General features: G+C 35.9%; 1 protein-coding gene across 5 annotated transcripts in view; it reads left to right on the top strand.

Moving 5' to 3' along the window:
* The window catches only part of PPARG (peroxisome proliferator activated receptor gamma), a 124,632-nt gene that overhangs the window by 48,049 nt on the left and 60,763 nt on the right, over positions 1 to 15,820 (top strand). Inside the window, exon 3 of one of the 5 annotated variants that reach the window (XM_033132697.1) lies at positions 7,236 to 7,339. The exons of the other annotated variants lie outside the window; for them this stretch is intronic. Within the exon in view, the coding sequence (XP_032988588.1) occupies positions 7,258 to 7,339 (82 nt within the window). The 5' untranslated portion in view covers positions 7,236 to 7,257. The remainder of the gene's footprint in view (positions 1 to 7,235; positions 7,340 to 15,820) is intronic. 5 annotated transcript variants of the gene reach the window in all.

The raw sequence follows: 15,820 nt of genomic DNA, 5'->3' as shown, positions 1-15,820 counted from the left end.
GCTGAGACTTCTAACATGGTTATTGGCATTAAGAATAATTGATTGGAACAATTTATTTGAACATTTTATTGCATCATTTTAATGAGATAAAGCACAGTTTGGAGCTTTGAACTGGGAATGAGGAAACCTGATGTCTCGCTCAAAGTCTGCTACTAATTATCTGGGTAATACCTTGGGCAAATCATTTAATTTCTCTAGAACCCATTTTGCTTATGTGAAAAATTAAGAGTTTGAATGTGGTAATCTCCCTGGTATTAAGTTTTGTAAGTCTGTGATCTCAGTAGTCCATGTATTTTCTTTAGTCACAAAACAGGTAAATTGCTTCTTTCACATAAACTAAACTTGCATGGAACTGAGGTGCTAAGCTTGCTTTAGGATTCTTGTGGATCCCTCGTGTGGTTCACTAATGATAGAACATGTTACCTAGGGAATCTCCATATAACTGATCTTGAAAAATTAATTGATAAAATCTGCAGAATAAAGAAGATACATGTTTTAAAGTTTTAGGATTTCCCACAATGTAAATATGGGTCGGTTGATGATATAGCCCCATGGTATTTTCTTATGCTAGAAACCAAATTACTGGAGAGTTTTGGATATTGCATGCAAAGACACGTTAACATAGTTTAGGTGGGATGTCTTTGGTTCAAAGTATAGTGTTTACTTGATCCCTAGAAAGTGGTTAGACAGGTTAGGCTCTTTTTCAAGTATTATAGGCAAATTAACTTTTAAAAGGGAAAAAGAGGAATTTTTCAGTTGGCTTTTCTCTTTGAGACTTTTAATTTACTCTCAGGCTTTATTTTTTGAGATAAAAGTGCCTTTCATACTGTCGTCCAATTAGCAGTCAGGTATGCAAAGGAAATAGTAACTCAGGATTAGAACATGCATAAGAATACAATATTCAGAATTTTCATTACACTTTAAATAAACGAATTACAGGCATACTATTAAGTATCTCAACATCAGAACCAAAAAGGGCCTGTTAGATAAACACTAAGAGTTCAACATTTTTGATAGGTGGAAAGATAGTCAACAAAATTTTCTATTTATCTGCTTACAAAGGTGAGCCAATTCGGGGTAGAGTGGAAAGAACAGTTGAATATGAGGTCAGGAGTTTGGTATTCTAATTCCACTTATTTTACCAACTAGCTGTACATGTTCAGGTAAAATGTATTCAATTTTTCTGTGTCTGTTTCCTATAGCTTTCCAACAGAATGATTACATGTAACAAGACTAACCCACCAGTTAAGATCATTCAACAGAAACTGCTATGGGGTAATATAGCCCAGGACAGATTTAATGATGTAAACAGGAAATGTCACAAAATGCAGGTCAGGAACTTACTTCTTCTCATCCTAAAGATGAGAAATGTGAACCCAGAAAGTTGACACAAATCTGTGGCTGAACCCGGATAGAAACTGAAAACTTAGGCTTTCTGGCTCCAATGTCAGTGGGCTTTGCCACATACTACACTGCTTCAGCATCTGGAAGACCTTTTTAAATATCAAATCTACATGTACTGGAGCTATTGGCTCCAAGTTAACATCATTTTCTTGAGTTATTTTTCTTTAACTCAAAATGCTATATTAGTTTAAAATATGAATCTTATATAGACATTATGTGACTTTCTGAAAATCTGAACCAAATTACAGTTTTTGATTAAAGAAGAATGGATTTTGCCTTTTAAAAGAAAATGACAGATGTGTTCAACAGCGGTCTTCCTTTGTCTCTTCCTCTGGGAATACCCAGCTTGCTGTGATGGTCGTGATGGAATTTACATGTAGGATACAGGATTGTTTGTTCTTCTCAAAGGCATGTGTCCCATCGGAACATCATTTCTTCCATGTTGTATCCCCTGTGACTATGAAGAAACCCTGAATTGATGCAACCAGCACTAGAAGATGAGGTTCTGAGCCAGCTTGAATTGGACTAGGAAAAGGCAGCAGTTCGGGGTAGGGGGAGAATGAGCTTAGGTAGGCATTCTAGTTGTTAGCAATTACCTGGCTTCCTTTAAAGTACATCGGGAAATCTAAGTCTTGTTGGAGCAAGAAGGAAATTGATACTGTTGTCAGTTCATTAGGTCTCGAAACTCCTTGAAGGATACATGTGAGACAGATGTGGCAAGCAGCTGTTCTTTCATCATTCTCGTCACCAACAGAAACAATCAACATATGTTTTATGCCAACTAGGGACACTGTGCTAGGCTCTAGGGATACAAAGAGGTATTAGCTATTGTTCTCTCATGCATCTCCTGACCTCTCAGGAACTAGTACAAGTGTTCTTAGCAATTATAACATGAAATGCAACTTTTAAAATGAGGTTATAGCAAAAGCAAAGAATATTATACACACTATTGTACGCCAATATTAATACCAATACTGACATAGCTTATTTTACGTAAAAGAAAAAGAAAGCAATGAAAGCAGTTTTTAAAATCTAAATTCAATCTAGAGAATTGTCATGCGGGGCGGCCTGCGGGATCTCTGGTCCCGCTCCCCACATAAGAACGCAGCATATGGTGAGGCCAAAAAGGAACACCCATGGAGCCATAGATAGGGGGTTCATACCACTGTATTCTCGCTGGCAGCATCCACCTCTCGCAATCCGCTCTTGCTAGCTCAGCCACCATCTTCTTGCTAGCCCCCATTTTCTGCTAGCATAGCCACAGCAGTTATATTAGTGGCCAGTGGCTCACTGGTTACAGCTGACGGCCAACTAACCACAGCTGATGGCCATCCAATCACAGTTGATGGCCATTTACTACCTGAGCCAGCACCTTTCCACGTGAGGCCGAGAGCCTGGAAACTGCACTCCTGGCTTTGTCCCCACAAGAATGAAATCCAAATTTAGTCTACAGCCGAAATAAACAAGGTTTCAAGAGTAATGCAGCACAAAGAGTATATAATATTCTATTTCCTGGGAATATTTTTATGTAAATCATTCTAAACACTGAATAATGTTTTAAAAACTTTATACAGATATAATACTATGATTTTATTCATTATAGATTTTTAGGCCTCTTTTTGTTATGAATCATTCACAGCTGTTACTAGTCTAGCTGCCTTCTCCTAAATGTACTAAAATTTTGGTAGTTTTTTGGCTGAGTAATATTCGGATTCTTTTGGCCAAAGACAGGTTCCATAAAGTAATACTGAAGATTAAATATTGAAGAATAGCTTTCTCAAATACCAAACTGTCCACTGTTTTCAGCTGTCATAAACTGCGATGGTTAAATAAGCTTTACATCCTCCTCATTCTATAACCCTCCCTGATTATCCCCATTCTTTTTCCTGCCGAGGGTGTGTACTGTACCCACATCCACGTCCATACCACTGTGTCTCGAGAGCCCAAGGGGAAATGAACTTCTTAACCTCTTCGTCACGTAAAGCCCTACATCCCTCCATAGAAAAAGTTGAGTTCGCTTTTGTGCATAGTGCGTAAAGAAGGTGGTCTTTTACCACTTACTCACTCTGTAAAATTACCAAGGACTATCCTTTAAGGGAATTCTCCATCGAGTGAAAAGCAATAGACTTCTATCCAGAGATACCTTTCAGATGCACAGTGCTGATAACCAGTTGATAAACAAAGAATCTAGACACTCTCTGCAGCTCCAAGACCTTACATTACAGTGTAATTCACCAGTATGCTCTTTTGTAGATCTTATTATAATAGCCATCAGGTTTTGATATAATACAGAGTCGAACACTGATGAATCTTAAGGCCTTGAAGACAGAGATATTCACGTGCATGTCAAAACCCATAAATTTCCTCGTGATCCATACTGTCCATTGATAGTAACAACTTTAATTAAGCAAATATATTACTTCTGATATAAATGCATGCTAATTGACCTTCAAAGTTATTTGGATCATTTGGATTAAATAGTTAAATGTGAACTCATTGAGGATAAGAACCTTGGCTTATTAGTATATTTATCTCCAGTGCCTCGAATAATACCTGGCACGCAGTAGGTATTTGATGAATATTTGAGGAATGGATGGATGGATAGCTATAAAATAAAATGTAAGTTTTTTCAATATCTAAGGACGAAACAGATGCATAATTAGATTCAAATGAGATTGGCTCAGTTTATCTTTGTTCATTTTAATGTCCGTGTAAGCAAGTTATTTCTTCAGTGACATATTGCTATAGTGTGATAGCACAAAATATTATCACTAACATAATATATGATTAAACAATCCACAGTATATAAGTATTTTTAAGTAACTTGGGATGGCTTTATATATTGCTTGATTTGTATGTGCCATCAAAAGTTTAAATATTTATTGAGCCTGATATACGCCAGGCTCTATGTTTATCAAAATTGTGATTTTTATTTATTGACTGTTTTTGAACTCTACAAGATAAGAACACATCTTATTCATCAAGCCAGCACCTAGCTCAAGGCCTGCCTATATATTGTGATATATTGTCAATAAATATTTGTTGAACAGATAAATGTATGAAATACAATGAATAGGACAAGTTTTTGCTTTCAAGTAATATAGTCTAGGGAGAGAAAGGTTGACAATATGGTAAGTGCTGTAGATGCTGTTAGAGTCTAGTGCTATGGAATAATTAACTATTAAAAATAAAAAGAGTGTGAGAACTATTAGAGGCTTAGAAGGCCTAGCTACATAGTAGGTAGACAAGTGGAATGGCATCTGAGGGGAAAAAAAAGAATAGAAGTAACAGTAGGTGAAGAGTCCAGAAATCAGTCCCTTTGAAGATGGTTGGAAGAGGGTGAATGGGATCAAATATATGGTGATGGAAGGAGAACTGACTCTGGGTGGTGAACACATAATGTGATATATAGGTAATGTATTACAGAATTGTACACTTAAAACCCATGCCATTTTAGTAACCATTGTCACCCCAATAAATTTTAATTTAAAAACAAAAAAAGATAGCTGGAAAGCACTGATCTGTGCATTGCCCAAATTGTAAAAGAGACTAGTACAAAACTGGAGAACCAGGTAAGACTACTAGCTTAAGAAACAAACTAGGATCTTCAGATAGAATTATGTGACATAAATAAGCTACATCACAAATAAGCAAATGTGGGAATAAGGGCTGTGACAGATTCCTCAAACATTCCCTCCTCCAGCTCCCAGTATCCATAGGCATTAAAAAATGAGTAACATAGTTATTCATTGATATTCCTTGAAAGAGTTAACATATTTTCCCATAATTTACCAAATACTCTATCCCTATGGTTCCTGAATTATGAAAAGGTGATTTAGACACTTCTAAGAGTAGAAATTGATGAAGGCCAGTAGAAGACTGGCCTGAAAATTAGAGGCCTAAAATCCTAGATTATATTTCCAGCCTTGTCGCTGACCTCACTGTTTAACCTGGAGAATTTACTTGTCATTTGGGGCCTCATTTTCTCATCTTATTAACAGAGTGTTTGACTCTAAAGAGTTTCTCTTGCTCTAAAATGGTATCATTCTGCCAATTTTATCATTCTTATAATCTGGCATAATCTTAAAAACATTTTAATAAACATGTCCATTTTTTCAAAGTTGAAGAGACTTTGGAATCTGAGGGCAGGAATGAGGTGATGATCAGAAATTAAGCGAGACACTGCCACTTAATAGGAATAAGGCTGAAGTTTGCCTTTCAGACTCAAACACCTCTTAAGACGTCAAGTAGGAGCATCGATAGGCAGAATGGGGCTTAAATTTTTATTCTGTTTCATTAACTAGAAGAAAAGTGTTCTTGACTGTAATAATTTATTTTGGTCTAACATAAATTCAACCAAAAATCTCAGATTCAATCATACTTTTAAATATTGTGTCATTCTGTCTGTAATATAAGTAAATTTCCCAGCATTAAGGGGAAAGGAGAAACTCCTTTATTGAGAAATCAAATTGAATAAAAATAAATCTAGTTCTATACAACTATAATTACCTCAGTCATGTGGACTTTTAACTTAATTTACCTTATAAAGGTTTTGGGGCTTAAAATAATGATGTAATTGCCCAACTGTCCATTTTATTCTGCACTGTTGAGATCCACTAAGCATTTCCCCACAAGCTGTTGCTCTATGACTGACGGGGAAACTTTTGCTAGTCCCCTTGAAGGATGACTAGTTACTCAATGTAGATTAATCAGATAGAGATATATTTCTTCCACTTGGGGAATATTGGCATAAGTGTAATTCAGAGAATTATTGCCACCTGATATATTGCCCTATGTAGGGCATCTTTTTAAATCCGCAAGTCACCGTAATTATATTAGGCCACTTACATGATGAGCGGAGACCAGCTCCCACATTGAATTTTGGCACAGCTAGTGTTTCTCCTTGCCAAAAAGGGCAAAAGGCCTTGAGCAAGAAGCCAGCTTTTTCCTGATTACAAAACTGACCATATTCCTTGCCAACCTATCAGTATAAGTCTATTTTTTTCTGGTAGTGCATTTTTCTTTTCAGAGAGAACTCCACTTTTTTTTATTATGATATGGCATTTATCATTTACACATCAATCAATGCAACATGGTTGCATTGCTATTGATGGATAAACTTAATCATCAAGTTTTTAAAAAGCAAACCCTGATATATAAAATCGAAAGCATATCAGGCCCTACCTTCATTCTCTCAACTGTTTAATTTTATAGAATTTGGATAGCAGTCAATGTCATTTGGGGCTTTTGTAAAGTAGTAGAATCAATACCTTAGAATATAACATTTCAGTAGAATCCTGAGAGCAAATTTTAAAATGTGAATACATGTTTGAAATCAAAATTTTCTTCAGATAATATGATTAGAAATTCAACCAGGGGTGGGCAGTGAGAAAAAGTTTGTCCAAGTAAGTTCATCTTGTGTTTCATAACCCAGAGATGGAAAGTTTTCCATTTAAGAAGCAATTGAATATTGAACAATCTCTTTGCTCTGATAGTTCTAAATACTGCACAGCTCGCTCCTCTCACAAGACACTAAACATGTGGGTCACTGGCGAGACAGTGTGGCAATGTTTTCCTTGTAATGTACCAAGTCTTGCCAAAGCAGTGAACAACATTATGACACAACATTTTGTCACAGCTGGCTCTCTAACAGAAGAGTGCCAGCCAATTCCGGCCTGGTTCTTTGTGTGTTTATTCCCACCTCTCCCAAATATTTGGAAACTGATGTCTTGACTCATTGGTGTGTTCACAAGTTCTACCACTGCAAGTCTTTTTCTTTTAACGGACTCGTCTTTTGCAAGAAATAGACAAAATATCAATGTGAATTACAGCAAATCCCTATTCCATGCTGTTATGGGTGAAACTCTGGGAGATTCTCTTATTGACCCAGAAAGTGATTCCTTCGCTGATACACTGTCTGCAAGCACTTCACAAGGTAAAGTCCATTCTAGATATGGCTATTGGGATACTTTGGGCATTTATGGAAGGTTAAAATTGCTCTTGTAGTTTGCTTTCCGAGTTATATTTGTTCTAGTACTGTTATATGTGTAGTCCAGTATTTTCATACTTAGTTTATTGCTAAGTTTATTGCTATAGTGTTCACTTATAAGCATATTCAGAACTTTAAAAAAGAAATCTAAACTCATCCATGTTTTATGTCTGTGCGGGGCTCCCATTTCCTGAATTTTAAGCATTTTAAAGGTAGATTTATATTTAAAAGGCCTATTCATTTTTGTTTCCTGGATTTATATGTTTGCCAAAAATACTTAAGGTCTTTTTATAATACCTGAAAGGTCACTTTTTCCCCTTTAATCATATGTTAGATTTCTCTCATAGCAGTTCTTATCCCTCTCACAGCATTTTTATTCTTCTTAAAGCCCTGTCAGCATGTTTTTGTTCTACTTTGAAATCAAGACATTTGTATGTATATTTTAATCTCTCCCAAAGAAATAAGCTTCCAGAGTGTAGGAACAACTTAAATACTTTATATTTCTTAGGATACCTGGCGTAGTGCCTAACGCATTGTAGAATAGATGGTGGGGACCTTGGAGAATGTCTATTCTAAGCATCTCATTTTACACATAAAGACAATGAGGTCCCCGAATGTCTAGGGCATGCTAAATAAATGATTAACTATTACTTTTACTCAGATATATAAGACTCAGATACCTAAATTTTCAACATTTCTTTCTCGGCCATTTAAAAATATAAGTTCTTCATTTCTACAGCTCCTTCTACTGGAGTTTCTTAGCACAGCTTTTTCTGTTTTGTATTTATTGCTATATTTCTATTTGTTTTGTTATTTTCTTCTTACAGAAGATTAGATTGTGTTAAAATAGTGTGATTAATGTTTTATAATATAAGTGCTAAAACATTACAATTAAGTCACTTAATTCTTGAAATAGATGGCTTTACATATTAATGTTTTAAATTTTGTGGAAGCCTGAAGTTTGAACGTATTAATCACCACTTTTTAAAACATCAAGGCTTTTTAAAATTAATAAAGAATGTTTCCTGAAATATTACTTTATTTTATTATGATTTGAGTCAAGGTATATTTCAATCATCGGAGCCTCTTCAATAGATGTTTAGATTCAGATATGACATAGAAGTCTGTTATTTTTCTGCAAGCCATAAAAATTATTGCTCTCTTTCTCCAGTTATTAATTTAGCTGACATCAGGGAAGAATGTCCTAGGTATACTCTGAAGTCGTTCTTGATTCAAAATTTGGTAGCTTTCCCTGTTTGAAAAGAGATGTTCAGAGTGCAGTTCAACAAATAGTTTAGGTTAACTGGGGGATAAGTACTGTGGATCGTAGGGACAGTTGTGTGATTCAAGTTAGTTTTCATTCTGTACTAATCTCTTTATTCTTGTGCCTTGAATTTGCCCTGGATTTAATTCTTTGGGGGGTCTCACATCGCCTCCAAAAGAACAACCCAGTCCTTTTCTTCCTAATTAACATGGTACAGACTAGAATTATTGGCCATTAAGAAATTATATATCATACCAAGAAGTTAACTCTTGTCTTATATGGTCTCTGATGACTTCTTACTCATAAGTGTTGTTTTTCTGTTAAAAATATGAGCTTCTAAAGGCCAAAGACCTGTGGTTGTTCAATTCTGTTGCATTTTATAGATGACCATGCAACATTTACTCTACCCTTGCCAAAACAAACAGACAAGTTTGAAAATAAACTGGGAATATGATGATCATTAGCTAGTTGGGGCCAGCAGAGATGAAACACTGGAGAGATTAGGTATTTGGCCTCGCTGCAATAATTATTGAGGTGCTCCTTCTTCCTCGTTATAGGCAAAGTGGAATTGGAGGTTGTTTCAAGTAGCTGGGTGCTGCTATTGAAGAAAAAATAGCTCGTTGAGTGTGAATTATCCAGATGCCCAGCTATATTGGTCATATTCATGAGATTACAAACTCTCCGCAGCGACTATAACCTAAGAGGACTTCTCTACTTTTTCCTGGGCTCCTTGATCCCTGCGACCCACTTATTCCCCTTTCTGTTTTCCTCATGAGCTTCTCAGGCAACCCCAAGTAACCCCATGCTGGCTTGGAAACCATTTCCACTAGTAAAAATTGGCAAGGTTGAAGGGAAGCTTCCACAAACTCAAGCTGAATGTGCCTCCTGCTTTTAGTGCCAGACTTAGTCCTGTGTGAATTCTCTAATTTTAAGTTGTTGCACCAGAGCATTGAAAGATGATGACACGCTTGTCCTTTGGAGCTGATTGAGCAATGGAAATATGCCTTGGAGACATGATAAATGCTGCAATAGATGATTCTTGAAACGAGAGTCTCTCCTGAGATAGGAGTGCATGATTGATTGCCCATCATTTTTATTCAGGGATACTTACACTGTGTCTGTGTGACTCCAGGCAACGGTATATTTGGAAGAATTTAGGTAGTTGATCAAAGTTTTCACCTTTCCAGAAGTGTGAAGGGACCCCTGTAGTATTAGGGGATGCAACCACCAATCTTGTTTTGGCCACATACTTTCTGTGTGATTTGGAGCAAGTCACTTATTCTCTCTGCCCGCCATTTCCACATATGTTAACAGAAAAAACAGAGTTGTTGTGAGGATTAAGTGACACAATATTTGTGAAAGCACATCTGAAGCCCTATATAGTTTATTGTCTTGACCTTATAGTATGAATCACTTGTGGATAGAGTGGAAGACATGTAATCTTCCTAAATTCCTAGATTTGAAATATTTTAAGGAATATGGGGGTGGAGAACTGCAGAATTCTTTATGCACCAAAATAAGTGGCAGTTTTGAGTGAGATGAGGCTGCTGCATGACCTCCCATGAATGTTTTGGTAAGGAAATGATAAAACTTAGAGAAGAAGCATCTTTATGTCTGATTTTTTTAAAATGAAGGAATTACCTCCCATTTTCATTAACATTTGTCTATGAAAAGATTGATTTTATTAACCAATGTCACCCCAATAAATTTAATTAAAAATTGTTAATTAATTAATAAGATTGCATTTCCAAAAGTTGAAATCATTCTTTGGGCCTAAATCAGAGCGATGATTATGTTTTCTTCTCATTGAAACACTGTCTTAGATTATAATGTTCTCTGTATGATAAAGATTTAGGTTATTGATGCGACTCTGAATTTCATAACCTCAGATGTAATAATAACTCAGGGCTCTTTTCTAGCATTTTACTATTGCCCATGTTATTTTTTTCCTCAGAATAGCTCCAGTTTTATCATTTATTTCTGACTTAACTGTTCAAATCTCTTTTCTGATCACCAGGACTTAGTAGATTTCGTAGGTTTGTAGACTCTGAGAATCTCCTTACAGTTGTTTCCAAAAACTGTCATTTCTCTTGTACTTTCCCCCAAATTATGAATTCCGGGAAACAGTCAAAACAAATGCCATTTATATGAGATGCTTATAAGAAAACACAGCATTTTTAAAAATTTTAATTTCCCCAAGCAGCCTTATGGAATACAACTTGTCTTGAAAGCTACCTGACAGCAATTATCCATTTAAACTGTTAACTCCAGTGTAAATCATGAGTTGTTAAATGAAAAACAATGTTTATACCTCTGATAGAGGTTGTTATAGATGACTCTTTGTCAGCATCTCGCTTATAACTTGAATAAGATAACCTTGAAAAAATTCTGAAATCATCTTAGCTCTTTGTAAGGTACATAGTCTTTGCATCAGAGGAAATCTGAGCAAAGCACATTTTTTCATTGTTTTAGATCGACATAATTGACACAGTGTTTCTGTTATTTTAGCTTCCTGTGGACACCCTTAAGTTAGAAATTTGAAAGTTGTCCAGCCCATGCCTCCTGTCCATCTACTAGTGTTGAATAATTGCAAAAATATGTAATAGAGAATGAATCAGACTCATTTGAATGGAACTAAGTGTCTGTAAAACTCTACCAGGTTACCCTTTCTCGTAGACACAGTTTTGCACCTGTAACGAATTTAGAGACATAGGAATTGCACATGTATCTGATAGCAACTGCAATCCAACGCTTACAACCTCGGAATTAAGATCACGTGGATGTTTGAGTACACAGTTTTTTAAACCTGTGGAATTTTTATTTGAGTAAGGGATTGGCAACACAAGATTGAGATTCCCACAGTGGTGAATGGTTTGCTTATAAAATAGATTTAAAACAGTCAACTGTCAATTATCTACATGTGAATTATCCCTCATTACCTCATGTCAGGATTTCTATACAACTTTTGAGGTGACCTTCTAAACGAGTAATTTAGCCAGCCAATCCAACCTGCCCTATAAGTCATCCTAAAACCCTGGCTTTATTACCAGTCTTCTAATATGTACTAAGCACAGACTATATACAAGGCACCATAGTGAATGTTGTGAAATCTAAACATCTTCGCCTGGCTTTCAAAGCTCTTTACATTCTGGTTCCACTTTATGTACCTTATTTCCCTACAAACCCCAGAGATTGGCCTGCCTTACTCTCATAGGACTAATCTCATTGTCCGGAGAAGAAGCCATACTCACTCTGACCTCCAAGCCTATCACAATGCCTTTCCTAATTCTTCCGCTTTTTCAAGTTCTCCCTGTCCTTCAAAGTCAGGTTCAAGTAACATCTAAGCCGTGAAGCATTCTCTGAATACATTCCTGTTAATTGCCATCCCTCTCCTCTAAACTGAAAATATGTTCAAAATATATATCCTCCTCCACTGCCACTATCCTGACCCAAGCCACCATCCCTTTCCTGGATTGACAGGTTTTCCTGCCTCTACCCTTACCTTCCAACAGCTGAGTCTTAACCCATCATCCAGAGGGATCATGTTAAAATAAGTCAGATCTGTTATTCTGCTCCGAACCCTGTAGTGGCTCTCCAACTTCATGAATAACAAAAGGCCCACTCACCCCGCACTCCCCACCCCGCCCAGGCCCCCTCTCGGCCCCGTCTCCTGTCTGCCTGCCCTTTCCTCTCTGCTCCCACCACACTGGCCTCCTTGCTGTTCCTCCAGCATTCCACACATGCTCTTGCCTTCGTGCGCTTGTTCCTTCCTGGAAGCCTCTCCCTCTGACATCTTAGCTGACTCTCTGAGCGCCTTCTAATCTTTGCTCAGATCAGATCTTACCTTCTAGGGAGGACTGCTTTGACCCACCTGTTGAATTATCTGTCCTCCCCACTGCTCTTCCCTTTCCTCTGCTCCACATTTTCTTATATCTACAGCATTCATCATTTTCTAATATACCATAGAATGTATCTATTTATGTTTTTTTTGTTTGTTTGTTTATTTTCTGGTTATCCACTAGCATATTGACCCCAGGACAGCAGAGTTCTTTGTCTAGTTTGCTCACCCACTGATATATCCCAAATGCCTAGGACATGCTTGGTGACTAGCAGGGCTCATTAATACTTGCTAAAATGAAAGAATAAAATCCTCTAACCTTTTTAGTCTATATCACACTATTTAGTCCTTAATTGGGGACTGCCTGATAAAATTTTCTGTTTTACATACTCCCTAAGCCAAATTATATAGTCCCTAAGGATGAGACCCATGTTTGATTCTCTTCTTTATTCCACAAGTATCTAACACATAATAGATATCTAATAAGTGCTTGTTACTCTAATAGGACTTATTTACCAAGCTGACCTCCTGCTGCACCTCAGCAGTTCCTGAGATCAGGCACTAGAATATGTTTAGTAAGTAAAAACAAATGTTTAGTGTACACTAAATACTAGTCTAAAAAAAGCCAACACTAATAAAAACAAAGCCACAATATTATATATGCTAAAAACAGGTACAAATACATTTTGAATTACCTATTATTTACAGTTATTTGAACCATGTCCCTTTATTGGTTTGAATATCACTAGTTGAGTGTCCTTTGAAGATTAATTTGAATATCATAAATTTGAATTATCCAAATGCCTGGCTTCTTCTGCAAGTCTGCCGACTTTTTGATGCTTCCAATATTTATCTGAACTTCCAACAGACTTACTTGCTAGCATTGCTAAGAAAAGTAACTTATTTGATTCAGTAACTAATATCCAATATATAAAGCACTTAGAGCAGTGCCTGATGCGTAACAGGTACCCAACAAACGTTAGTTTTGTCTTCTCACCCTTAAGGTGGAAGCTACCATTTTGGGGATAATCTGGATTTTCATTATTCCTGCTATCAAAAGTTTTCTATTACCATGGTTAGTTAAGTCAGACTTGTTGCTTACTCTCTTATAATCTTTATTTCAGCATTTTCCCCCAAAATATTTAGATATTATCTGATAGATACATATTATTAATCCTTGTTCCATAAAAATGAAACCAAAGTTTAATGTCTTGTTTTGGCAAAGAGCCAATGGCAAAACTTAGTAATAGAACAGGAGTTCTAATATCTCCTTTACATGTTCCAGACATGCAAATACAATGGCTCCCCTTGCTTCTTTTAATTAAATCACCGGAAAAAGTAAAATATTCATTATTCTTATTTTTTATTTTGCTTGACGCTAGCAATTAAACATTTTTAATGTAAAATCATTGGCTATTATCTTGTCTTACACTTTACCTAAAACCCTGCTTTTATTTTAGTTTTTAAAATTGTAGACCTATTATATAGACGTCTGGGTGAGTACTTAGTTGATTAACATATGATGTTAATAAGAGCCAAAAGTGTGCACTTGACCTAAGTATGGCCAGATTTACATAGAAATCTTTGCCATTCACAAAGATATGGCTTTGCCCCTGATTCAGCCACCTCTCTAGCCAATTGCAAGATACCAACAATTGACCCAGGAGAAACCAATTCAATTTGCAAGTGTATGTCCTATATAAAATCTAATCATCTTTGATATTTTATTCATTTAGTTATTACTTAAGCAAACTCAGATAATATAAGGGGCATGCTAGATGATAGATACAAGTATCTTTTCCTTGGAATTTCTTTATCAATAATAATCCATATTCTAATCATCCCCTAATCAGCCCTCATAATTCAAAACCCGTCTCTACCAAAAAGTTATTCCCGATTATTTCAGAACATGTTGGTCTCTTGCTCCTCTACATTTCTAGAGGAGCAATCTAGAAAGCACTTATCATCGCTATCACTAGTTTGGTCTCTGTGCTTTTTTCTGTTATTAAACATCTTTCACATTGGTAACTTGTCAAGGTGAAGAATTTACTTATAATGTATTTCTTGTGAGGCCTGAAAAATACCTTGCATGTAATATTAGATAATTGGTTGTCTTGATTTGAGATGGTTTTGATTTTATATTAATGATTGCGCATATACTAAGGTTAAGGTATTGAGAAAGAAAAATGCTGAAGAAAAGTAAAACGGGTTTATAAAATAAATTGTTTTTTTTCTAAGAAACCCTTCAAAGAAGGGTTTATAAAATAAATTGTTGATACAAAGAAGAGTTAAATAATTAACATAAAACTGGTAGCTTGAATTTAATCTACTGACTTTACTTCATTTAGATGGAATGTTTCAAAAGATAACTCAACTGATCCAAACATATTAACTTTCCAAACACAAGACTTCTGATGTAGGCATTAGTATTTGGAAAAAGATTTCCTACATTGTTAAAAAAATACAGGATCCTTATAAAGCAGAATAAGGCTTAGATATAAGCCAAACATGTCTAAAGCAAAAACAACTTATAATACTCACTCCTTAGAATAAAATGTGTACCCTTTGAATTTCTACCGGCCCTGTTTACACTGATTTGAGGAGCTTGGTTGAATATGTATTTAGCCTTTATTGTACAAGGAAGCCAGTTAGAAAAATAGGTAGTTTATTAACACTTATTTTAATACTGTTTTATAACTTCTGAATAGGAAAAATTCTTAAATGAATGCCCTAGAAATTCTATAACAATCCTTTTAATTACAAACGGAAGAGTTGTGTTGGCTTATCTGGTTGGTCTCCATGTTTCCTTCTTCCAACCCCCACTCCTACGACCCTTTATGGAACATCTCTCTAGTTAGCCTTTTTATTGAAGTATAATATACATAGAGAAAAGCGCATAAATCATTTTCACAGATGCACATACCTGTGTAATTCACACTCCAATAAAGAAACAGAATGATACCAGCACTCCAGAAGCCTCTTTTGTGTCTGGATTCTTTTGTTCAAACTTTGCTTGTTGGATGAATCACATTATTGAGTATACTTGTACTTCCTTCTCATTAATGTATGGTATTTCATTATGTGACTATATCACAATGTATTTATCCTACTGTTGATGGGCATTCAGATGGTTTCCACAATTGCAAGTACTACAACTAAGAACATCTTGTACAGGGCTTTCAGTGAACAAGGGTTCATGTATATTTGAGCCATAGGGTATACGGCCCTATAATGATTACATAGGGTATGTTCAGCTTTAAGAGATGCTGTTAGGTTGGTGCAAAAGTAATTGTGATTTTTGCAATTATTTTTAATCTTTTAAACC

The sequence above is a fragment of the Rhinolophus ferrumequinum genome, chromosome 17 (genome assembly GCF_004115265.2).
Source record: "Rhinolophus ferrumequinum isolate MPI-CBG mRhiFer1 chromosome 17, mRhiFer1_v1.p, whole genome shotgun sequence".
Lineage (NCBI taxonomy): Eukaryota > Metazoa > Chordata > Mammalia > Chiroptera > Rhinolophidae > Rhinolophus > Rhinolophus ferrumequinum.
The sequence above is the reverse complement of the archived record's forward strand: the minus strand, read 5'-3'. Positions and strand labels throughout refer to the sequence as shown.